This window comes from Taudactylus pleione, unplaced genomic scaffold (genome assembly GCF_031769625.1).
Source record: "Taudactylus pleione unplaced genomic scaffold, aTauple2 ptg000121l, whole genome shotgun sequence".
Lineage (NCBI taxonomy): Eukaryota > Metazoa > Chordata > Amphibia > Anura > Myobatrachidae > Taudactylus > Taudactylus pleione.
This window is the reverse complement of record NW_028284523.1, coordinates 7,702,549-7,728,503: the sequence shown is the minus strand read 5'-3', so window position 1 is coordinate 7,728,503 and position 25,955 is coordinate 7,702,549. Positions and strand designations below refer to the sequence as shown.

The 25,955-nt window shown below is 43.2% G+C and overlaps 1 protein-coding gene across 1 annotated transcript in view; it reads left to right on the top strand.

Moving 5' to 3' along the window:
- B4GALT5 (beta-1,4-galactosyltransferase 5) overlaps positions 1–25,693 on the top strand; it is a 65,794-nt gene extending 40,101 nt beyond the window's left edge. Inside the window, exons 2-9 of the mRNA XM_088472178.1 lie at positions 4,463–4,597; positions 11,172–11,285; positions 11,528–11,649; positions 11,901–12,017; positions 15,260–15,447; positions 15,551–15,673; positions 17,642–17,743; positions 21,797–25,693. Of these exons, the coding sequence (XP_088328304.1) occupies positions 4,463–4,597; positions 11,172–11,285; positions 11,528–11,649; positions 11,901–12,017; positions 15,260–15,447; positions 15,551–15,673; positions 17,642–17,743; positions 21,797–21,944 (1,049 nt within the window). The 3' untranslated portion in view covers positions 21,945–25,693. The remainder of the gene's footprint in view (positions 1–4,462; positions 4,598–11,171; positions 11,286–11,527; positions 11,650–11,900; positions 12,018–15,259; positions 15,448–15,550; positions 15,674–17,641; positions 17,744–21,796) is intronic.
- Positions 25,694–25,955: the final 262 nt, after the last annotated feature.

Sequence of the window (25,955 nt, the reverse complement as noted above, 5' to 3'; positions counted from 1 at the left end):
TCCAGGAGAGATCGAGAGATCAGAAGCTTATGTGCCTGGTTTACTCCAGGAGATGTGGTTTGAACGTATTAATAGTAAATGCTATAGTTACAGTACAAAATCCATATATAGGGATATATTTACAAAGCATCAGCTTTTGCAAGCTGCCACATCTCTGCGGGTTTGAGCTCAACACCTGGTTTAATGCAGTAGAGAACAGTCACATGTGCACCTGGTTTAATCCAGGAGAGAGGGGTCTCAGATGCCTTTGGTCTACTCCAGGAGAGAACAGTCATATAAGCCCCTGATGGACTCCAGGAGAGAACAGTCGTATAAACGCCTGATGGACTTCAGGAAAAAATAATGGTATAAGCGCCTTGTGGCGCCAGGAGAGAACAATTGTATATGCACCTGGTTTACTCCAGGAGAGAAAGTCCTATAGGTGCCTGGTTGACTCCAGTAGAGAACAGTCGTATAGGCATCTGACATCCGGAGGTGTGGCTTGACAATGTTAATAGTACATGCTAAAGTTACAGTACAAAATCCATGTACAATATATCTGTTTACAAAGCGGCAGCTTTTGCTACATCTCTGCGTGTTTGAGCTCAAACATGAAAGCTGCATTACATTGTGGGCCTGATTCAGACTGCTGAACGCAGATTCCCGATGTTTGGGAATCTGTGCAGACGCAGGACCCATTCTGTGAGTGTGCAGAATGGGTCCGGCTAACTCACTCACAGACTGGCAGCAGACTGTCAGTGATTGACGGTCTGCTGCCGTTTGTGGGTGGGGAGGGGGCAGCGATGCCCTCCGTTTCCCGAAACGGGGGCGTGTCGCCGCCGTTGCGGGGGAGGGAAGAAGCGAGGATCTCCGTCGACTAACGGAGATTTCCCGGCCTCTTCCTCTAAACTGCAGCGGGTGGCTGCGTGACCCCATGGGTCACCTTAGCCAGCCGATGTTACGCAGATTATCCGATGCTGCGTTGGACAACGCAGCTTGGATACGTAATGCAGCAGGAGGTGTGATGCCTCCTGCTGCATTACCATATCTGCAAGGATCGCAATTGCAAAGCTGCCTGCATGTATACATCATATATCTATAGCCTTCATGCAGCTTTGCAATTACGATCCTTGCAGAATCAGGCCCTGAGTGTGAAGCCCACTGTGTTTTGCACATAGTATTAGTGCCACTTTAAATTATGAGCTCAAACCAAGAAAAAAGACGCCACTTTGGAAATATACCCAATAGTCTACAGTGTCATCAATAATAATGGCACATTTACCATGTAAAATGCAATTAAAGCTAGCTGCAAATACTAAATTAAATTAAAATTAATACAAACACCTGTTGTCTTCTTTGAAAGATCAAATGGGAATCTGCTTTCATGCTGCAGACTGATAACAAATTTCAGTGTAATAATGTAAATAGTTTGCAGTAGCCACACTACTATCAGTAACAGCATCAGTGGGAGGGATTAAGATGCGTCTGCGGATCGTTGTCATCGGTTGTATATCGTAGGAGGGGTTTAGCACTCAGAAGTGATCTATCTCCTGATGGGCGCTTGTGTGTATATCTTGTGGTCAGAATGGGACACATGTTTTGGTACCATTCTTTATGCATGGCTGTGTTCATAGGCAAAATTGTTAGTGAGCCCACTCCCTTGGCTGAGAAGCAACCCCACACATGAATGGTCTCAGGATGCTTTACTGTTGGCATGACATACGACGAAGACTTTTGGAGGATGGCCTGGTGTCAAGAAGGGCAGCAAAGAAGCCACTTCTCTCCAGGAAAAACATCAGGGACAGACTGATATTCTGCAAAAGATACAGGAATTGGACTGCTGAGGATTGGGGTAAAGTTATTTTCTCTGATGAATCCCCTTTCAGATTGTTTGGAGCATCTACAAAAACGCTTGTCCTGAGAAGGAAAGGTGAGCGCTACCATCAGTCCTGTGTCATGCCAACAGTAAAGCATCCTGAGACCATTCATGTGTGGGGTTGCTTCTAAGCCAGGGAGTGGGCTCACTCACAATTTTGGCTAAGAACACAGCCATGAATGAAGAATTGTACCAAAGCATCCTCCTAGAGCAACTTCTCCCAACCATCCAAGAACAGTTTGGTGATGAACAATGCCTTTTCCAGCATGATGGAGCACCTTGCCATAAGGCAAAAGTGACAACTAAGTGGCTCGGGGAACAAAACATCAACATTTTGGGTCCATGGCCAGGACACTCACCAGACCTTAATCCCATTGAGAACATGTGGTCAATCCTCAAGAGGCGGGTGGACAAACAAAAACCCACAAATTCTGACAAACTCCAAGCATTGATTAGGTAAGAATGGGTGGCCATCAGTCAGTATGTGGCCCAGAAGTTGATTGACAGCATGCCAGGGTGAATTGCAGAGCTCTTGAAAAAGAAGGGTCAACACTGCAAATATTGACTCTTTAATACCCTTTTCAGACATACAACCAGGAAATTTCCTGCACAGACCCGCGAATTTCTCCTGTGCAAATTCCCGTGTATTTGTTCGAGACCCCCCTTTCACACTACAGTGTCTACCTGGGAAATTCCCAAGTAGACCCCTTTCAGACAAGAGCAGGGTTTTTTAGATTACCTGCCTCTCCTCTGCCGTCTGCTCCTCCTAGCCTGATGATGTCATCGATGTCATCATAGGGCTGCCGGTAGCCGGCCAATCAAAATGCAGCATTTTTTTTTATTTTTTATTTGATTATTTAATAGCAATAGCAGCAAATTCAATTAGATGCCAGGTGAAGCAACTGACTGACAGCAGCTGGAGAGGGCGTAGCAGAAATACAATGAGCCGGGAGTGGGGATGATGATGATCTGTGTGTATAGCAGGGAAGGGGTTACTGGCCAATCAGTGCAGCGGTAACAGAGAGCTTCTCCCGTCTGACCAATGAGAAAGTTGCTTCCATGAGGGCAGCGGCTGTTACCTGAACAGGACGAAGATCCCGGGATCAGCAGCCACTGTCACCTGCAGCATCATGAAGAGGAAAATCGCCCGGGAGTTCCGACACAAGGCGAGACCCTTCCCCACTGTGCCACCCCCTGCCCGCGTCATCACCTAACGCAGCCACCGGCGCGGGGGGTGATGAGCGGCAGCGCTGAGCATCCTATAGGATGCTCTGCGCTGCTAACTCTATGCAAAAGCTGCTTGGTGCAGCCCGGTAGTAGTAAATTCCCGGGTAGCACCATTCAGACACGAGCAGGGTAATTTCCTGGGACTTAAGTCCAGGCAAAAACCCTGGTCGATTGAAGGGGTGGCTACCCGGGAACGTGTTCCTGGGTAGGTACCTTTCAGACAGACGCGGCTACCGGGAATTTGGCTGAGGCAGGCCAAATTCCCGGGATTCTCGAGATGTCTGAAAGGGGTATTAGTGTAGTTGTCAATAAAAGCCTTTGACACTTATGAAATGCTTGTAATTTTACTTCAGTATACAGGGCCTGATTCAGACCCGCTCGCGAGCGCTGAGCGCTCGCAAGCGGGTCGGTGGTGCCCTAGTGCGCATGCGCACGACGGAGGGAGCTCCGTCGTGCGCATGCGGGGGCCCGCATAGTGACGGCCCAGCCGTCGCTATGGGTCTCGCACCAAAGGGGGCGTGCTGTCGATGGTGAGTGACAGCACGCCCCCTTTGGAGGGCGTGCCGGGGGCGTTGCTGCCCAGACGGAGGCGTTCCCATGGGAACGCCTGCCGTCTGGGGCCGGCCCCACTGATATCACTAGTGATGTCAGTGGGAGTGCTTTTGGCTCTGATAGAGCCAAAAGCACTCCTGGGCTTGTGGCAGCGAGACCTTACCGCAGGGTCTCGTCGCAAGCCCGATGGACCATCGCGACCATCTTTTTGGCCGCTCGCATAAGCTGTGGGTGGTCACCCACAGCTATGTGAGCGGCCAGGAGGCCGCTCCAATTTTAGGTAGGTGGGCCCTGATTCAGAGCAAGCGCTCTTGTCAGAGCGTCCGGTTCTGAATCAGGCCCACAGTACCATAGTAACATCTGACAAAAAGGTCTGAAAACACTGAAGCAGCAAACTTTGTGAAAACCAATACTTGTGTTATTCTCAAAACTTTTGGCCATGGCTGTATGTTATGATGAATAGCAGAAAAACAGTCACTTTGCAGGGCAAACGAGCAAATAACATTTACATCTAACACTAAGGGGAGATATGTCAAACCGTCGAGAGAGAAAGTGGAAAATTAACCATAGCTACCAATCAGCTTCTAACTGTCATTTTCTAAACTATGCTAAATGATTGCTAGGGCAATTCCTCCACTTTATCTCTCTGTAAGGTTTGATACCACTCCTTAAATAATCCCCAAATTGTACAAATCGCACTTTATTTAATCATGTTGTAACTTATCCGCAGGTAAAATGTTGCTACATTTACACTTGTGTTCACACATCTGAGTAGTAAAAATATGTCTGCATGTCAGTAAATTGTCTCTCCTTGTTGTGTGTCTGCAGTAAACACTTACCTCTTCATGATGCAAGCTCATGGTATCCTCATCCGGAAGAATATGCGAACATTAGGAGCACAAGTGTATGAACAGGTGGTGCGTGGAGCATATGTACGGAGAAACAGCAGTATTAATGACACAGGTATGTATATGGTAACAACGCTATTACTCACGGTATGCTGGTCTCTAAACATTTCCCATTATAGAGATAGGTTACTGTAATGAACCCGATCCAAAAATAAGGCAGATGTGAATCATATTCCATAATTTTAATAAGATGATTTATAAGTAAGGTTGAAAAAAGGCTGTACACTTGTTTGCAGCACTAAGGTTAACCTGCTATAAAATGGGTTAGACATGACGAAAGGAGGCAGAGCTATTCTGACTGACTGCCTGCTCCTGCAATCTACAAGAAAAGGGGGGGATGTAGTTTATATCCCGGTATACAGAATGCCAGCATCTGAAGCCAGACACCAGTTAGAATCCCAGCACCGGCATCCCGACGGTAAGTAGCTGGGTTAGGGGGAAAGGGTTAGGGTTAAGCACTAGGGGGGAGGGTTAGGGTTAGGCATTAGGGGGGAGAGGGTTAGGTTTAGGCACTAGGGGGAAAGGGTTAGGGTTAGGCACTAGAGGGGAGGGTTAGGCATTAGGAGGGAGAGGGTTAGGTTTAGGCACTAGGGGGAGGGTTAGGTTTAGGCACTAGGGGGGAAAGGGTTAGGGTTAGGCACTAGGGGGGAGGGTTAGGCATTAGGGGGGAGAGGGTTAGGTTTAGGCACTAGGGGGGAAAGGGTTAGGCACTAGGGGGGAGGGTTAGGTTTAGGCACTGGGGGGAGGGTTAGGTTTAGACACTAGAGGGTTAGGGTTAAGCACTATGGGGAAGGGTTAGGTTTAGGCACTCGGGGGAAGGTTAGGTTTAGGGTGCGGGGAAGGATAGGTTTAGGAGTAGGGGAAGGGTTAAGGGGTCTATTTACTAAGCCTTGCCTGGAGATAAAGTGAATGGAGATAAGGCACCAGCCAGTCAGCTCCTAACTGCCATGTCACAGGCTGTGTTTGAAAAATGACAGTTAGGAGCTGAGTGGCTGGTATCTTATCTCCGTTCACTTTATCTCCATCCAAAGGTAGTAAATAGACCACTAAGATACTTACCAACAGGTGTCAGTATCTTAACCCTCTCGGAATTCTGACCGCCGGAAACCCGAGCGCCGTTATCCCGTACCCAACCTGACAGCGGAGCAGGGTGAAACCTCAGACTTTTGTCTTGCAGGCTCACTTGGTAGATGTCTAATGGATTCTTCTTCTCACAATTAGATAGGTTAACAACTGTATTATATGAAATAACTATATATCCTTTTACCTTTAGTGTGTGCTTTATTGCCAAATAGCAGAATAAGGAATGATAATGATTTGCAGTTCCTCTTAATACCAATTAGAGGTTGTAAATATAAAAATGAGGCAATGCTCTTGTTACCCATAAAAGCATGTAGAAGGTGATATCTGCCAACAATTGCGCTACAAAGGCTGCTAAAGGGTAAATCTCCTTGGTGTTATCCTCACCAAAATTACATTAACACAAACAAAAATCCGGAGAATACCACTCTGCGCTCACCCAAGATATAGAATTTACTTATCTTCAATATGAAGTCCTGATCTTGGGACCTCAAATCCTTTTTATAATGGACACTTTATATGATAGGTGTGGGATGTATGTTCCAATGTTGATGAATATGTGGGAACATAAAACATAGAAAACAATCTAGTGCAGACGTATAAGAATTCACTTGAGTACACAATAATTCACATATAGGGGTGTATATGATCTACCCCAAATTAATACATATATAGTCCATTCAGGTATATGCTCTCCATATGTCCATATTAAAATGGAAAAAAAAGCACATTTAAAAACCAAAGAGACAAAATTTCCAAAAAAATAAAAGTGTTTTAATTGGATATATCCAAATGAAGGAGTTCCAAATAACTTTAAAAATACAACAATGCTTCACAGCTGAAATTTCCACAAAAGGTGAAGATGGCTTCCTACCAGAATACAGTGGTTTTTTGTGCGTATAAGAGTGATCTCACTGCCCGCAGTAATGCACCCAAATCTTCGATGGAAATGGCACCGTCCTCCTCTGGTCTGGTCAGGATAGCTGTTCAACACCAATACCGCCAACGCGTTTCGATCAGTACTCTGATCTTCCTCAAGGCTTGGATCAAGCGTGTACAGGTTTTATTCTAGTACTGGAATCTCTGACTGTCAGAAAATTCAAATGTATATTAATAAAGCAATTCTTTCATGTACATGATAATAAATCACATGGCCGGTGAAATATATAAAAAAATATATATATTAACCCATTATCTCCGTAATATAAAATTTCATACAGCTACAATGATGTACATTTCATCAAATTAACCTAATCTCAACCCAGCTGTTTAATGCAAATTATTCATTTATTGATAGGTTGTAAATATTTAATATGCAAAAAAGTTTCACATAATTAATATACAAAAAAGCTGTTGGTTCAAAAAAATTAAAAACATAGTTAATTTAGTAATTCCAAGCAGCCACAATGTTGGTTATACTCTCATTTACCATGCTTGACCAAGTCAGCTGGGAATCTGAGGTCAGCGATAGGCGAAATACCTGGACGGAAGGCTGGATCATGGGGGTTATAGGGGAGTGGAGCTTGGTAAACTTGCAGTTGAACAGATATCCGTTTTAGATTGTAAAATGAAATATAACTGTAGGGGGTAGAGTTATGAAAGTGGTGTAATTTGTGTGGTTCTCAGAGATACAATAAGCTGCCTATTTACAGGATATTGGTTCTCGTCTCAACCCAGGGGTTGCGAAAAGTGGGCTGCCAAGTATTTTAACATTGGAAGGGTTTAGAAATAAGACTATTTGATCATATTGTAAAAAGACTCTTTGGGGTATATTTCCAAAAGTGGAGATGTTGCCCATAGCAACCAATCAGATTCTAGCTGTCATTTTCTAGAAGGTGCTAGTTAAATGGTAAGTAGAATCTGATTGGTTGCTATGGGCAACATCTCCACTTTTGTAAGCCTGCACTTTAGTAAATATATCCCTTAGAGGTCTAAAGCTACAGATAAAACTCAAAAAGGCATTTCGTACATAATTCAATAAAGGAAGTGGGACAGCTGCTGGTAGGGTTTGAAAATAATAAAGCCATTTGAGGAGAATACTTATTTTGGCAGTGTTAAACCTGCCCAGCCACAAAATGATCATTTTTAGAGTTGGTAACTCCCTCTTATCTGCATTTTAAGGATACTTCCGTTATTCTCTCCCTACAGAGAAAATCAACAAAAAAAAAACTGAAAAGTTAACACTGGAATAAACTGACTATTGAATATTAGTACAGTATATCTCAAAACTTGTATATTATTGGAGTAATTAGCATGCATGGAGCACTGATTATACTTAAGTCTATTGTGCTTGCTTAGGGGTCTACATACTGTACCTTGGAGAGAGATAAAGTGGTCAGAAATAAAGTACCAACCAAGCAGCTCCTAACTGTCATGTCACATGCTGTGTTTGAAAATGACAGGAGCTGGTTGGCTGGTACTTTATCTCCATTCACTTTATCTCCATCCCAGGCTTAGTAAATAGACCCCTTTATCTTTGTCCATGTTATCTCTTTCGAAGGCTTAGGACCTGATTCAGACCTGGTGGCTAAGTGGCGCTCGCTCGCTCTGAGCGTTTTTTCGCCCATCTGCACATGCGTATAATTCACAGTGCGCGTGCGCAAGCCAGTCTTTGCGATCTGTTTTTGGTTGCTCGTAAGCCACTATCAGGTCGCGACTTTGAGTGACAGATAGTGCCGTTTGTGGGTGGTAACTTGGGAGGGTGCTTGTAAACGGGAGAGTGTTGTTGTGGACGCAGGCGTGTCAGGCCGCCAAAACGCCGTTTAAAGGGCGTGCATAATTTGCAGAGTAGCGTCATTGTACACGCCACTTGCATGTATTTCAGCCCACACTGATCGCTGTGCTTGCAGCGGGTTAAGGCAACCTCAAGGGCTGCGAGCAGCTACGATGGCTCTCGATGGTTCCGATTAATCCTACATTTCCCGGTGATGACGTGTGTTGCGAGTGGCAAGGGGGCGTCTTTATACACTTGTGAGCACTTTGCCATAGATCGCTAATACATAGTGGGCGTCCTTACGCAACCCAGTGCGAGCACTTCATTTAAATGTCCAGCCCATTTTTGTTAGCAAGTGGCCGCAACTTACGAGCGGGTCTGAATTAGCTCCTTAGTCCCATACTTTGCAGACAATTGTCATCTTTAAGAAGCAGACTTGGAAGGGGAAACTACAGTAGTCTGTCATGTATCATTCTGATTATGAAAGAGAGTGGGTAGTGTATGGCTGTGCAAAATTGACCAGCTTATTGTCTTCTATGTTGAAGTTAACGTTTCATATCGGAGTTTTTACCTGCGTTAAAGTATCGGGCGCGCTCCCGCTTATACCCGTATTCAATATAAAATTAACAAAAACGGGAAACTCCGAAGTTGGATTTGCGTAAAGTTACGAATTTTTCCTTAAAAAAATTGTAAGACTCCCCTAAAGTAGTAGAAACATGGGGGAACACTATGGGTACCCCCGTTTTAGCCTTTAATTGAAAGTCGGGGATTTAAATAGCCACAGCAGGTGTTTTTTTCCCGACATTGAGGAAGCGATGCAGAAGAGCACTTAGGTTATTTTTTTCGTTTTTTTAAGTGGTCCCATCAAATTTGGGGTACATGAAAATGGGTACTAGCATATTTTTATGTCCCTAAAGTAAGTTTTTAAAAATTCTGCATTTGTGCACCTGCCGCTACAATTCTATTCTAGAAAACATCTGCCGCATACATGCAGAATAGCCCTGAACCTATTTCCCTATTGTTAAACAATTTTTTCCCATTTTTTTTTTTTTCACCCCAATTTTTAAATTAATTTTTTGGGGTGTCCCTATTTTTTCTTTACTTTTTTTGACACAGTTCTTTTTAAATGTCAGTCCCAGGGGTGCAGGCTATTTTTTTTAAGCCTGCACCCCTAAACCCCAATTCTGCACTTTTTTTCGACACCTATTCAATGGTGAAAACTTATCCCCGTTTTTTATCAAAGACTTTTCGAACCTGCGATAAGTCTTTGAAATTGAATACGGTGTAAAACTAAAACCTGCGATAATGACGTCATACCTCCGATATTAACGCAAAAACGATGTTATCGCACCCATATTGAATACCCCTGTATGTCTCAGATGTCCTGTGGTGGTGTTATTAAGTCTGCTTACAGAGCTGCCCATTATGTAGACTATCATTGGGCACAATTCAATTAAACGCGAAGTGAATAGCACCGGGAATGAGATCCCGGAGCTATTGAATCCATTGTGATGTTAGGGCGGGGAAGGCTCCTTCTCGCACCTTAAACAGGGTGTTTAGGCGTGAGAACGGGCATTCTCCGAATAAACTTCCCGGCACGATGCTGTTTTCCCAGCGCTAAGGTCAGAAAACAGCATCGCGTCTGGACTTTGTTGGATTTCTGCTCGCATCCCAGAGGGATGCGAGAAGAAATCCTAGTCGGGCTTAACAGCACATATGAATTGAATAGCTACGGGAGCTGATTCCCGGCGCTATTCACTTTGAATAGAATCGTGCCCATTGTATGTGTCTCTGTCCTATAAAACCCTTCTCCCCAGCAAGATGCTTTTTGTCTGTTTTAGTAATGTGTTAATCCTATACTAGTAGAATTGTCTGATATGAGCCTTTGTGACAGTTATGACATCACAGTAGATGGATAATAATGTCACTGGTAGTATGGCCAGGTTTCTGAGCCCCAAAAGTATGGCAGAGCGTTGACAAACGTGTAGTAGAATTAAATGTCTGAGTTTCTCATTACCTCCATACGGGGGTAATATAAAACTCTCCTATACAGTCCCCTGTTCTAACCAGAAAGAATTTGAGGTTAGAGTGCCTGAATCATAAATACTCTGCAGAGGGATAGGGCATGCTTTTTAATAACAGGAATATGTCATGCTTAGCCATTAGGTCCTATATAAATGGTGTAATGGTTAGCATTACTGCCTCACAGCACTGAGGTTGTGGGTTTGATTCCCACTATGACCCTAACTGAGTGGAGTTTGTATATTCTCGCTGTGCTTTTGTGGGTTTCCTCCGGGTGCTTCTGTTTCCTCCCACACTCCAAATCTTCGATTACCGCTGTTTGTGAAATATTAAAAGGGGTTGCGAGTGCTAAAGGGGTTATGTATGGTTGATAAATAGGGCCCATAATGTCTAGGACAAGAGTGGTATTTCAGTCAAGTGTCTACACTTAACATACCAAATACTCCATCAACCATAGGTCTATACACATCTCAGTCTATGCCTCACACATTACATACTCAGTGTATACTTTACATGTGAACCTATAAACTCTTTTACCAGCTTTTTCCCCTAAATCCTACACCTACCATGTGGCCATACAGTATGCCAGCCTATGCCCCACACATAACATACCAGTCAATATATTACATCAGCATGTGAGTGTGCACTGCACTCAGGCTAACCCATTCCCACACATGGGGAATCAATCTACACAGTAGTAAAGAAGAGCTGGTGCTTGGAATCTATCCATCCCTGGGTAATATACTGATATTTCTTTTATCTCAATGGACAGCTTATATCTCTGTTACTAGTGTCAATGTTTTTTTCCCTTCAGAATATCCTATATATTTCAACCACAATGAGTCTTATCTTCAGACAACCACTTTCCTTCCTGAAGACTTCACCTATCTTCCCCACCTCCAGTGCCCGGAGCGTCTACCATCTATGAGTAAGTCATGTACACATACAAAGATTGATCATTCTGTCGGCACTAATAAAGATACAGCTGCAACTCCTATATAGGGCCCTTATCTGCAAGGAGTTCTCTCAGCTGCAACACATTAGAAGGGCTCCGGAAGCCATGCTTGATAAAATGGTCTTCATCTCTCAGGATGTACTGTATGATGGGATGTCTGGGGAGATGATGTTGCTGAAAGACTGCTCATCGTATACGTTTACTTTCATACTTAGAAGGCCCTATAGATGTGAACATGAGTGAAGTACAAATGAGTGACGTCCATAAACTCTTTGCTAAAGACTCCATCCGAATGGGAGGTCACTGGAAGCCGACTGATTGCATACCACGGTGGAAGGTAAAGATTGTGTAAGCCCATGCATATAGCACAAATAGGAAGTGGATGATTTCTTTGGCTGTTCTTACTAAAAACACAAGTTTTCTTCAATATTATATCCATCTTTTATGAAAAATCAAAGAAATATTAAAGATTTTTGTTCACCGTAACATAATACAGTAGAAACAGAAATTGTAATATAAATGAATATATAGATTGGTAAAAATATATTTGCAAATATTTCCATGGTTGTCTTGTACCTGTCTATCCAGGTGGCCATTCTCATCCCGTTTCGAAATCGACATGAGCATCTGCCTCTTCTGTTCAAGCACCTCATCCCAATGCTCCAGAGGCAGCGCTTGGAGTTTGCATTCTACGTTATTGAACAGGTGAGTGAACCAAGATTGATCGCCTACCCAGGGCATATGTGTACAATGCCTTCTCTCCCAGGTATACTCCGCATGATACAAGCAGGAGTTTTGGGCAGAGCCATATCTTTCCTTGTGTTAATTCCCCGTGGTGCCTCTCTAGAGAGGGGTCTAATACTTTCAGTTGTGTGTCTTCCTCTAGGAAGCTGGTTCTCAGATGTTCATGCTGTCCCTCTGGTTGATATAATTAGCCTGGGAGAGAGATAAAGTGGAGAGAGATAAAGTACCAACCAATCAGCTTCTAACTGTTATTTTTTAAACACTGTCTGTAATATGGCAGTTAGGAGCTGATTGGTTTGTACTTTGTCTCTCCAAGGCTTAGTACGTCTCCCCCGCCTCTATGGGGGCGATTCAATTAAGTGCTCTGTTGATAGCATCGGGAAGGTGTTCCTGAGACTATTCAATTTAGCGTGCTGTTAAGCTGACTAAACGATTTCTTCTCACACCCTCCTGAGGGTGTGAGCAGAAAACAGACTAAAGTGCTGGCATAGAAGGCTGTTTGCCGGGTTAGTGCGGCGCTGACAGCCTTGCAGCTGGCACTTTAGTCAGAGAATGCCGGTTCTTGCGACTAAACACCCAGATTAAGTTGCAAGAACCGGCATTCTCCGACTTACGTTGTAATAGTTGAACTAAATAGCGCGCTGAATTGAATAACCCTGGGACCAACTTCCCAGCACTATTCACCTCGTGCTTAATTGAATCTCCTTGTATTACAGCAGCCAAAGTATAGTTTATATTTCATCTCGTATGTGCTGATCAAATGATATACCTGCCAATGAACCAATATTTGTTTCCATACCCTCATTGTTCACTTTATTATGTTGTGTGATTGTACTTCACTTTAACTATTATTGAAAACTCTATAAAATGATATAGTATTATCATTAAATTAGATGTATATACTTTACAGCAAAATGTATGAAGAGGTTTATTAAAGAGTTTAGTGACACCTGCTGGTAGCTTACTTACACAACTATTCACAAACCTTATTTTGTCACATATACTGTAGTAGAGCAAATTACATTTCTGGGCTTATGTAATTTGTACAAGAAAGATAACATAAGTCTGAAGTTTTCATATTAATGTTCTCCTCTTAGTAAACAGTGTTAAAATAACAACTTGTTCTAGTTCATTGCAATTTCCAGTTTAGTAATGATAGAAAATACATTGGATCCGTCTGCCAGTGTATACCCCGCACTGTCCTGGTGTAGGTGTGCCAGGTACAGAGTGGATGTACACTACTGCCTCCCGCTTACTATATCCATCACCAAAGTTCTAGCCAGTTATCTGGCCAAGGAGCTGCCGATATGAACCCTTCTCCGCACTTCTGATTTAGTATGTTTTTGGACTATGCAAGAAGCACCCAGAAAATATAACAATTTGAGTACAAGTTTAATTTACGTAAACAAAACCAATACTCAAAAAATAATGTTTTGTTATATTTGAAGCATTGAAATAGTGTAGGAAAGGGAACAATAGCTCTTTATCCTACATTTTTTTTTTACTACCTTTTTTTAATGTGTTGCAATACATTTGGAACATGAGATAAATTTCTCATCTTATCATGCCTGTAGTGACACATTACATAGGTCCCCCGCTAATGGCACCAGGGTAGCTAGATAGATCATCTGTGCTGGAACTGGTTGCAGTTATACAGGGAACATTTTGCTCTCTATTCATTAGGAAAACCACTACTACAGGTGTATCTAACATGAAATCATGTTAGGCACCTTAGCCTTGGCTATGCAGGGGCTATTTATTAAGTGAAGTATCATACTGCGCCCTAGTGATTAGTGATTTCAAGGAGATCTGTGGATCTCCTTGAAATCCCAGTAGTACAGTAAACTTAGCCCTGGTGTTCCAGAGGCTTAAGTTGCCTACATACTAGGCGATGTGCTCACGATGCGAGCTATTTCCCTTGAACTCTCCCCGGCACTCCAGGACACGATATGGTGCTAAATAGTGTCCAATCTAACGTAAGATCTATCGTGCACAAAATCCATCTATTGCACAGTAAGCAAGATCTGAAGATGCAATGTATGACTGGCAGGTACGCACATCCGCATCGTGATCGTGAGTGGACACTCACGATTTGGACATAGTTTACACGATTTGTTGTTCCGATGCGTCACAATCGGGCGAATCATGTAAAATATTGTCTGATCTGCACGCACTTTAACACTGAGGTGAGGGTAAATAACTAAGGGCCTGATTCAGAGCCGCTCGTAAGCGGCCGCTCGTTCGTTCCGAGCGATGCGTACGGATCGTAATACGCATGCGCGAACCAGTGAGTGGGGCCGAAAATCGTTTGTTCGCTAAATAACAAATGCCTGCTATTTTGAGTGACAGGAGGAGGCGTATGTGGGTGGTAACAGGGGAAGGTGCTTGAAAACGGGGAGTGGAGATCCGAACGCAGGCGTGCTTAAAGGTCAAAACGGGCGTTTTATGGGTGTGCATAATTAATACAGCAGCGTCATTGACCACGTCACTGGGTTATTTTATAGTCAGAACTGCTCGCAAGATTGCGGTAGGAAAAAACAACCACAAGAATAGCGAGCAGTTCATACGCTGGTCAATGTACTCGATTAATCTAATAAATAGCGGACAGGACGTAGGATGCGAGCGGCCAGGGGGTGTAGTTTTCAAAAAAACGACCGCAAGTTTTGTTCGCTCGTTCAGACCTAGAGGCGTGAACAGACCGCAAAGAGCGAACGGTTCATTTGAATAGCCACCCCTATTTTCTGAGCGAGTGAGCGCAAATAGCGTCCGGCTCTGAATGAGGTCCTAAGTGCAGGCAGGTTTTTTTTTTATGAATTATCAGTCATTGAAAACGAAGCAAAGTCTGCAGCCATTCCTCCTATGTTGGACATGTGCAATGAATGGGAATCTGTTGTGTTTTGTCCCCATATTTGATGATGGCAATATTTATCTATACAGCTTCAGTGCACTGGTCTGTTGGTTCCGCTGTAAGTGATGTTTTCACCTATTGCAGCCAATCCAGCAATATTTAACAGACTATAATGGGGTATGTTGTCCACCAGCATCTGACAGGGGGTTATATGAGTTATGTACTATAGCAACAGATGACAAATAATTCTGGGTTGTGTAGTAGCTGAAGCTGTTGGAATTCCTCAGACTGCTCTATTTGTGGTCATAACTGCAGACTTTGCCACTGTCTGTCTCCTATTGTGTTGTTTGTACAGGCCGGGAGTCAGCCGTTTAATCGAGCAATGCTCTTTAATGTCGGCTTTATGGAAGCAATGAAGGATCTGGATTGGGACTGTTTGATCTTTCATGACATTGATCACATTCCTGAGAATGACCGCAACTATTATGGCTGTCAAAATATGCCACGGCACTTCGCAGCCAAGCTGGACAAATACATGTACCTGTAAGTTGGATTCACATCTGGCCCATCTCACTGAATGTGTTTTCCCATCTGTTGCTTACAGTATATATGTATGATGATTACTCTATTCCCTTTTTATCCGCAGGCTGCCATACACAGAGTTTTTTGGAGGAGTCAGTGGCCTAACGGTAGAGCAGTTTCATAAAATTAATGGATTTCCCAATGCTTTCTGGGGTTGGGGTGGTGAAGACGATGATCTCTGGAATAGGTAATACATGGGGAATGACCAGTGTTGGTAACTCCTTGTACTGGCAGTGGCAGCATTTCTTGTCTGCACATCACAATTGTAGTTGGGCGGTCACTGGGCCTGATTCAGCAAGGAAGGCAGTTGCTAATACGCACTCAATTGGTCGATTAATTTGCATTGCGTATGCATCGCAGTGCGCGTGCGCGAACTAGCAATTGCGATGGGAACTGCGTTTCATGTCAACAAAATGATTGACATGAAGTGCCTTTTGTGAGTGGTGACGGGGGGGTGGTCGGGCGAACGCAGGCGTGCCAGTGGGTTTCAACGCTGTTGCATGGGCGTGCATAAATTAGCCACTGCGATACCAGACGCCTCCTGAGGTCCCATGGCGTGCACTGAAGTTAGCAATTCCTGAGTGAGGTCTAACCTGCCTTAACTGTGCGTATGGGTCCGATGTTGCTCGATGTTACCGATTAATTCGCTATGTTGCCTAGTATATGGATGTGAGTGAGGAGAAGTGGGCTTCCTTATGTTAGGCGGTGATCACAATGCGATTGCAAACATTTGCATTTCACCGCTGATATTAGCAACTACGTAGCGTGCGTATTAACAGAATAGCGATCCTTGCTGAATCAGGCCCACTACTGCTCCTAGTGGAGGCAGAACTCGAATGCACAAACTTACACTGAAGTACCAAAAGTCATGGGATAGCAGTATGTAAAGGTAATGCTAAGTGGGGACACCGTGCTGTGACATCTTGGAAATGCCCAGACCTGCATCAGTTGTAATTTGATATCTTGCAAGACAGTTTGAACACCGGCTAGGCTGCTCATGGCAAGGGGACGTGAATTATCGGCGTTCGATCAGGCCATGATAGTGGATGCTGCCCGACGAACGGGACATTCCATTGCCGCAATTTTGCGGACATTCAACATTCTTCGAACTACAGTCTCACGTGTGTATCAGGAATACCTCATGGAAGCATTACCACCCACCATGGACAGCGCAGTGGCAGACCATGGGTGCTTAATGACCGTGACCAGCAGCCTCTGGCCAGAATTATCTGTGGTAATAGACAAGCGCCACTGGCTCAAATCCATCCATATTCAAAACGAGAGATACCAGACACATATCAAGCAGGTCAGTGCAGCGTTCTTTAGCTTCTATGGGATATGGAAGCAGAAGTGCCCCTTGTAAACACTGTGCCCCTTGTAAAACACTGTGACACCGGATACAGCACCTTATCTGGGCTCGTGACAATGCTAATTGGACCATGGAGGATTGGCAACATGTGGAGTGGTTAGAAGAGTCACGGTTACAGTTATTTTACACTGATGGTAGGGTTCGGGTTTGGCGTAAACCCCATGAAGCCATGGACCCAAGTTGTCAACAAGGCACAGTGCAGGCTGTTGGTGGTTCCATAATGGTGTGGGGTGTGTTCACGTGGCATGGGTTGGGTCCGCAGGTCCGCCTGAACACGTCATTGACCAGTAATCGCTACATTGTATTACTTGATAACCATTTGCAGCCCTTCATGTACCCCCACAACGATGGAATATTCCAGCAGGATAATGCACCGTGTCATCGGCCCCAAGTTGTCCAAAATTGTTTTGAGGAGCAGTCTGGAGAGTCCTGACGAATGGTGTGGCCACCACGTTCGTCCGACATGAACCCAACTGAGCATTTATGGAATATGGTGGAGAGGTCCATTCACACCTAAGATCCTGCACCTAAAGATTTCAGGGAGCTATAGGAAGCTATCCAGATAGCATGGGTAAATATCTTTTCAGAGGTCTTCTGTGCACTTGTAGACTCGATGCCACGCCGGGTTGCTGTACTTCGCCGGGCTAGAGGGAGTCCTACACAATACTAGGCATCAATGCTATGACTTTTCGTACTTCAGTGTATATGCATTTTTGTATATAGCAATAGATAACAGAATTACAATGGTATAACTTCTCTAACATGCTGTTTATCCTCTTTCATTAGGGTGCAGTATGCAGGGTACAATGTAACACGGCCAGAAGGGGATATTGGAAAATATAAGTCTATTCCACATCATCATCGAGGTGAAGTCCAGTTTCTTGGACGGTAAGTGTGTTGATCTATAGAAACATTATTTCATTATGTGTATGTGTAAAACTCCACATGATTCTGGTGAACTTTAGACACCTAAAATAGCAGTTTCCCCTTACAATGCCTGCGCTAAACCAGCCTCCTGCTGTCTCTTACACCTCAATCCTTTCACTTGCGGTGTAAGATTCTTCTCCATGACAACAAGCAAATTTGGTTTTAAACCTTGTAATTTATAAAATGTTGAAACTGTCCTCTTATGCAGTGTGCACTGTGTGCTCTATTCACACCTGCACTGGTGATAAATGGCGGTTAGTCCACACATGGTATAGTTTTAACCAGGTCCTAGGTTTATTGAACCAGGTAGAACAAGTAATGTAGCATAAGGCACAGGAATATCACAGAATAGTACAAATAGCAGTATGGATGCAGCCTGGAGCATTATTAAGGTATTGCTGGGCATTGTAGTGTCACAGTGGTAAAAACACAGGCGGATAGTAGCACTATGCTCCTTTAATGTAGCGGTGATGATATAGTGTACTTGTGGTACTTTGTGGGCTCTGCAGGGATGGGAATCTGAGGTGCATCCATTCACAAGGATCGCCAGGGAGGAAAAGATGCACATGTTGGTCAGGCCTCCTACTGAGCTCTGCCAGGTCCTAGAGACTGCTGGCTCAGTTACCAATTGCACTGCGGATGGAGGCAGCTCAGGAGCGCTCCTCATCCAAAACTTACAGCCAGATGTAACTTCTCTACTTATCCTCTTTTAAAAGGTTTGATACATCTCCCCCTGTGTGTGATCTGGAGGAGCTCAAGAACAGGGAGCAGTACCTGGGCCACCCATTTCCATTACACATAAATACCGTGATTGTATACATTACGTGCATAAAGTTATAACATAGTTGTTAAAGTATTTACAAAATCATTTCCAGGGCAGCTGGCTTGTTGGCAGGTAAGTTGAATACGGTCACATGCAGACCTGTGTGCACAGGAATTGCTGGTTACTGAACTTGGTTGTAATGTTTGTTGTAATGTTGGCTTTTAACTTTATATATTCCTACATATGATTATATAAAGTCCAGAGCATCAGAATAAATGTCATAACGTGTATGTTCCATACAGTAGAAAGTGGAACTATACCATGGGTATTATACCCAGATCTTCCAAACTCATACTGGGGCAGATGAAGAGTTAAAGGAAAGTCAGCCGCATTTGCTCCTGCATAGCCTGTGCAGGACTAAATGACTATTTACAGATGTGTCCTGCTACATCTTTGCCGATCGCACTACAAACGTGCACACACATCGTGCCATGTGATTACCCACAGCAGCATACACTATGGCGCGCACTGCAATTGCACCATGCAATACTATAACGGTGCTGGTGTGGTATCCGCTCGTGGCTCGATTTGCGGTGTACGCAGCAAAGATAAAGCAGGACACATCTGTGTGCTAAGTCGTACAGATCTCTGCGGCTATCTATATGTTTGGTTTCATTGCCACCATCATATTCAGTGTGCTCATGTACCAGCCCTGTCCTTTACTCTTCAAAGTCTGCAGTCCCATCCACACACTCTCTCTTAACTTGCCTATGTGACCACACAGTGACTGCCCAGTTCCGATAAAGAAGTCACAAATGGAGTAGCCACTGAGATCATACTCACGTATCCTCAGCTAAAACGGATGGGTAAAAAGACCACAAGATCCGATCGGTAAATGGACCTGCGTACAACTCTGCATCAGGCCTACTGTCTCTGCTAATTGGGGGGACCATTGGTAACTACAGCCTGGAATGCATATGTCACCTGTTACGTAAAGAGCGGAGCGAGCATCAGTGACAGAGGCGTAACATTGACGAGTCATTGGACCAGGGTTTCACATATATGTATGCAAAGAACAAAGTAATACACTAGTTATATACTCCAGTTCAATACAGGGGATATAAATAATGATTCATACACAGATGTAAGACCATGGACAGTATACCTCAGTCATATAAAAGTGAGGAAATGGGTAATCTTATAGGAAACGACCACTTTAATTGTAATCCCTTTCCCAGCTTTCCTGATTTTTATGGGTACCAGTTACATGTACTGTATCCCTGCATTGTGGTACTATAAGTCCTTAAGGTAATGTGGTTAGGGCTGGGGCTAGAAAGAGAAGTATTAGAGATCTAGCACGATTTGAAGTGTGACCGTACTCTGTGACACGCGTTTATATGCTGAATGCATGACATGGTTTTATCATGCAGGAGAGGGGTTTTGAGGAAAAAACTGTTTCAGGAGCCTCTCTCTGGCATAACTCTGGCAGTTGGCCCTGGCAGAACATTGGGGGAAGCTGCTTATTTGGACGCCCAGGATGTACAGTAGGCTGGGGTCCCCTGTGCTAGTTGGAGCAGCTTCCAGACAGTCTGCTCAATGACCTCCTTCCATTTGGATTCACCTGGAAGGTTCTAATCCTCTGCGTCACTTTTGTGGAGTAATAAGACATGGTGCAGGATCCTCACCTTTTCCGGCTTCTTTCTTCAGGATAATCTCATGGCCCAGTGACCAGTGACATATACACTATTTGTGTCTGGAGCTTTAGTGTACTGTGTCCACTGAATTATACACCTTATTGCACTAATCCAAAGGTTCCCAAACTGTGCGTCGTGGCACCCTGGGGTGCCTCGGGACACTTGCAGGGGTGCCCCAGGTTGGTGATACAGCACCAAAACAAATTATTTATGGTAAAATAATGTAAATATGTGGACAATCAGAAGTGCAAACCTGTCCACCACCACATAACTGAACCTAAGGATGACAGGTCAGCACAATTTACTGCACTTTACTATTTTACTACATTTTTTTTCAGAATTTCTCAATAACAAACTTTTGGCTAAAGGGTGCCTTGAAAACACTGCTGATACTCTAGGGCAGCGGTTTTCAACCGCTGTGCGTGCCGTGGCCGTTTGTGAAGTGTGCCGCAGCGGTCAGGGCCGCTGGGCACACTTTACAGTACTGCAGCAGCCCGGGCTGCTGAGCTCCTCTGGGAGACTCAGGTGCACCCAGGCAGTGACCTCCAAAAGACGTGGTGGCATCATAGGTCAAGCTCGCCACGTTGGCCGCTGCCTTGCCGCACACTCCTCTAGCCAGCGCGCTGCGCCATTCAGCCGGTCCGTGCTCTCTCTCTTACCTCCTGCCCGGCCGCTTGCCTGGAAGCCCGCCTGCTCGCTCTCCTGCTGCAGTGTGTGAGTGACAAGGTGGGGAGCAATGTGTTTTTTTGTTTGTGTCTGTGTGGGCCAGTCATGTTTTCTTTTCTTAGTGGGGACAGCCATATTTTTTTTTTCTTAGTGGGGACCAGCCATGTTTTATGTGTTAGTAGGGAGCAATGTGTTGTTTTTTTTGTGTCTTTGGGGTCCAGCCATGTTTTTTTGTTTAGTTTCTGTGGGAGTTTTTTTGTTTCTGTGGGAGCCAGCCAATGTTATTTTTTTCTGTGGGGGCCAATGTATGTGTTTTATTCCTGTGGGGGCCAAATTATATGTGTGTTTTATTTTTCTAGTGCCAATGTATGTGTGTTTATTCCTGCGGAGGCCAATGCATGTGTGTTTATTTTTATGGAGCCAATGTATGTGTGTTTATTCCTGCGGAGGCCAATGTAGTGTGTTTTATTCCTGCGGAGGCCAATGTAGTGTGCTTTATTCCTGCGGAGGCCAATGTAGTGTGTTTTATGCCTGCGGAGGCCAATGTGTATGTTTTTTCATCTGTCTCGCACACCGCATTGCCAGATGGTGTGCCTTGGCAATTTTAAATCTTGCACTGTGTGCCTCAAGTTAAAAAAGGTTGAAAATGACTGCTCTACGGCGCCGTGATTCAAAAACGTTTAGGAACCTCTGCCCTAAGCAGTAACGTAATGCAGCAAAGTAGTTTGAGAAAATATACAGTAGTATTGTTTCCTACCTGCAGGGTTCACACAGAAGACCTCATTATTTATCAGTTACAAATATCAGTAATCTAATATTGGAATATCCTTTATATTGGTAACTATAGCCAGTGTAGCATAGCACTTTTCTAATCTGTGTTTTTTTCCTCAGCTATGTGTTGCTCAGAAGATCAAGAGAGCGTCAGAGCATGGACGGACTAAATAACCTGAGCTATTCGCCCAATATCACATACGATGCGTTGTATAAAAACATCACTGTAATTCTGACTCCCGAGCTGGCTCTGGTGAGTGATTATTAAGTGCAGCAGAGATCTTGCTGCCTCTGTAGCTATTGAGAGCCAAGAGAGCAAATCCACAGGATATTCACGTCAGTCCGGAACCATAGGAAAAAAAGGTATTTGGAGCTGTCACTATGCTGAGGCCTGGCTTGGTGAAGATTTCAGTGCATTCCTTGCTGCTTTCAGTCCACCGCCATTAACAAACACAGTGACAATCTACGAGACCCACAAGGCAGCTGTCTTTTATCAAGATCAAAGACTTTTCTTGAAATATAATTTTCTGCTTGAAGTATAAAGATATATATGTATAGATATAATATGCACAGATATTTTTCACTTCTTAAAGAAGTGCTGGTGTATATAATCTTAATTTCATGTTTACTTGGCCGGTTATGAAATGCTGGGCCCAGATTTGTATGTCACTCATGTACTCTGATCACCTGGACAGAAGACCTTATTGTGTACAATTACTTCTAATGTGCGTCCCCCTAAATGTATTGTCTCCCTCTAGAATATCATCTGGCTGAGGGTTTTGAGGGGGATACTGTACATGTTTACAGGGACTGTAAGAACTAAATCTTACTGCCACACATGGAGCATTTATCCTATTGTTATTGGAAAATATTAACGCTAAAGATAAATCGGACCCATTAATTGGCTATGAAACGTGGGTAAAGGAGAACATTTCACATTAAGTCGGGGTACTATACCATAGTTATGTCAGAGCAGAGAGGACCAAGGGGCCTGGATTGATCCTTCCTGCAGATAGTTACCTAGTAGCTTTTCATGTGTTGCCTTTTCTGGGAAAGAAAATTAAACCAATATTGCTTTTTGGTTACCAATGTAATATTTGTAACTCCTGTATGGTGACATGATGAGCAGGTTTCTCCATACTATCCAACTGCTGACAAGACTTTAATGAAGCTGGGTACTACTTGTCCTGCATATATTTGAGGTTAGTGGGCTCTACAGACAGAAAATATTACATGTTCAGACTGACTTGCGGGCATTATAATAATGGTAATGTGATTAGAAGATCTATCTTGTTAACAATACTTATTGTGCCAAGACCATAGTATTTTGTCCAGACTCCAACCCACAGAACTCTGATTGCTATTTAAGTGAAGCCATATTTCCTCAAAGGTTATATTATTGAAACAATGGTTTTATAGGTGGTTCGTGATGATGTTAAGGATTACCACAAAGTCCTGTCTCTTCAGCCTAACCCTGCTACTCTACATGTTGCCCGAATCAGCCTTCAGAACCAGGGAATTAGGGGAGATTAGGAATGTGTATGTGTTTCTCAGAGGACATGCCATTATTTTGCCTTACAGTATCGCTGTGTACTATTTTATTTAAATGTCTAAATGATTTTAAAATTTACCTGGGCAAATGATCCTTCTGTAGTAAGCGTGATCGGCCTGAGTTTATTGTAGGGATGCTTATCAGCTAAGATGAAAGGAGTGAGTCTGACCCTTGATAAAGTTGGTATGCTTTAATACATGTTATGTGTATACAGTATATGCGTGCATGCGTGTATATATATATTTATTTATACTGTATTTGTTCTGTTTTGTGATTAGCATTTAAAATTACGTTTAATGGGGACCTAACAGCTGGGATACTATTGACAGAGGACCCAATTCAGATTTAATCATATTTTTGTAAGGTCCACTCCACGTATCAAACGAAATTTGGGAAAATCTGTGAATATAACACAGGATGGAAAATTCTCCTTAAAATGTAATTACCATCATACGATTAGTGGTAAAGATTTTGCCAATTTTTGATTGTTACATACTGTATGCTTCGAACTTTGGAAGTGACTGATTCCTACAAAGAATGTATTAGAATATAACTCTAATGTGAGATCTTTAAAGTGTGGAGGTTATTTAAGGCAATATGAACAAATCACTTAATCAATATCAGTATTTTTGTCCATTTGTCAAGAAAAACAAATGTCCTGAGTAAAATTGGGTACACACTATACGATGGTACGTCCCAGCAGACGGAACAATGCGATGTAACGATACATCGCGTGCGTCATGCACACTGCACGATCCAGTGTATGACAGCACGAAGTGTCATTACATGCTGCATGTAACTCCTCCGCGTTGTTCATTGCATCACCCAATCTGCTGTGCGCAATCGGGCGTACACACTATACGATGTGCATGATATATTGTTTCAACCCGTGTCGGAACAATATATGGTTTGATATATCGTATAGTGTGTGCCGAGTTTTACAGATCTAAATAAGATGGATTATGATATAGCTTTAAGTAAAATTCCGAATTGGGTCTGCCAGATTTCATATTGTTACATACATTTCTTCGTGTGAACTTTTCATTTTGTATTTTATCTGTTTTTATCATTTTACAGTGGAATGATTTCTGTGAAACTGCTGCATTATTATTACATTTTTATTTTTTTTGTGAAATGTTTTTGTACATCCTGCACAGGGCCACATATGGAAGACGTCATCCAAAATATTCTGTCTGCACTAACTGTTCCTTTAAGTGCTGTGAATTCGGGGGCGCAATGGCACAATATTTGGCCAATGTAATTTCGTGATTTATTTATCATTATGATGGTTCTTTTTCAAGTTTACTTTATAAACCGTTGAATTAATGACTCTACTGGGATTCCTTTATTCTCATAGTACTACAATTACATACATACAGTATGAAAGTGGTTGGTGAAATTGTCCGGCGCGACGCCCAAAATGGGTTTACAGTATTTAATAAAATGGCACAAAATGCAATAATGTGCTGTAACCCATAGCAACAATCATGTAACAGCTTTTTGAGACCTAGTGCAATCAGACCAGTGATATCAAAGTCCTGATACCTATGGGTTACAGCCTATGGGCCTGATACAGAGGTGGCAGTGGAGGATAAAATACATATATAGGCCCATATGCAGAGTTGTACACATCTTGCGATGCAAGCACCCCTCATGTGTATGCCTAGTTTGCTACTAATCATCATCAGTGAGCATTTCTCATAGCCTATACTAGTTACTTTATACGCCTCCAAACGTGTATATTAGCTTCTGCCCAATTCTCATAGGCCGCAGATCAACACGCCCTCACTGACCTTTGTCTACAGACACCACCCAGTTATACGTCTTTTATCGTAAGTGTAGATGTGATTGTATTGCGCACACCTCTTCATGGTCCTTACTTGTGTACGCTCCACAAAGGCACATATTCACCACCTCCTCAGCCCGTTTTATACTTGTACTGTTTTATTTACCATGTTCCACTGTTAATGATGTGGCATTACCTGTCTTGCAGTGATGCCACACCTCTAACAGTGGAACATGGTAAATGAATGTGGCAAACAGTTGAAGGCATAAACGATACAGAAATACCCAAGTCACAAAATCCTCAGTAATAGCTCAGAATGAAGCATCTTGGTCCCATCCTGGATACAGCAGAGGCCGCAGTGCTGAAACAAGCCATAGATCAGATGTCCTGGGGTAACAGGCAAAGCTGGGCACATTTGTACTGAATAGCTGCAGGTCATTTCCTGTGCTAGGTATAGAACACAGAGCATTTACTTGCACCTGTGTTCATTTATTGTCTGGAGAAGACAGTCTTCCGCTTACTGATGCTGCTCCTAAACACTACATAGTGTATCCTGATAGAAGCTGTAAATTGCCAGAGAAATATCATTGCATTGTTGTCCTATGTGTTTGTACATTTTTATATTTATTAATTTATGAATGATTTTTCAGAAAAAAATAAAATATATTCACAACTTACAGCGTGTGTTTATTTTGTGACTAAGATAATATAGAAATTGGTGCTTTGTTGTCTATTAGTGTGTGTACATAACTTCTAGGTACATTGGATTTGTTACTAACTTTGAAAAGTTAAACCTAAAAAATGTACACTTTCATGTATGAAGACTGAAGGTAAAATACATCGTTCACTATTACACTCTGCTCTGTTTAGTACATTTCAATATCCAAAAAGCTAAAATAAAAAAGCATGTCATCACTGGCCATACCCCTATATGGGGGAAC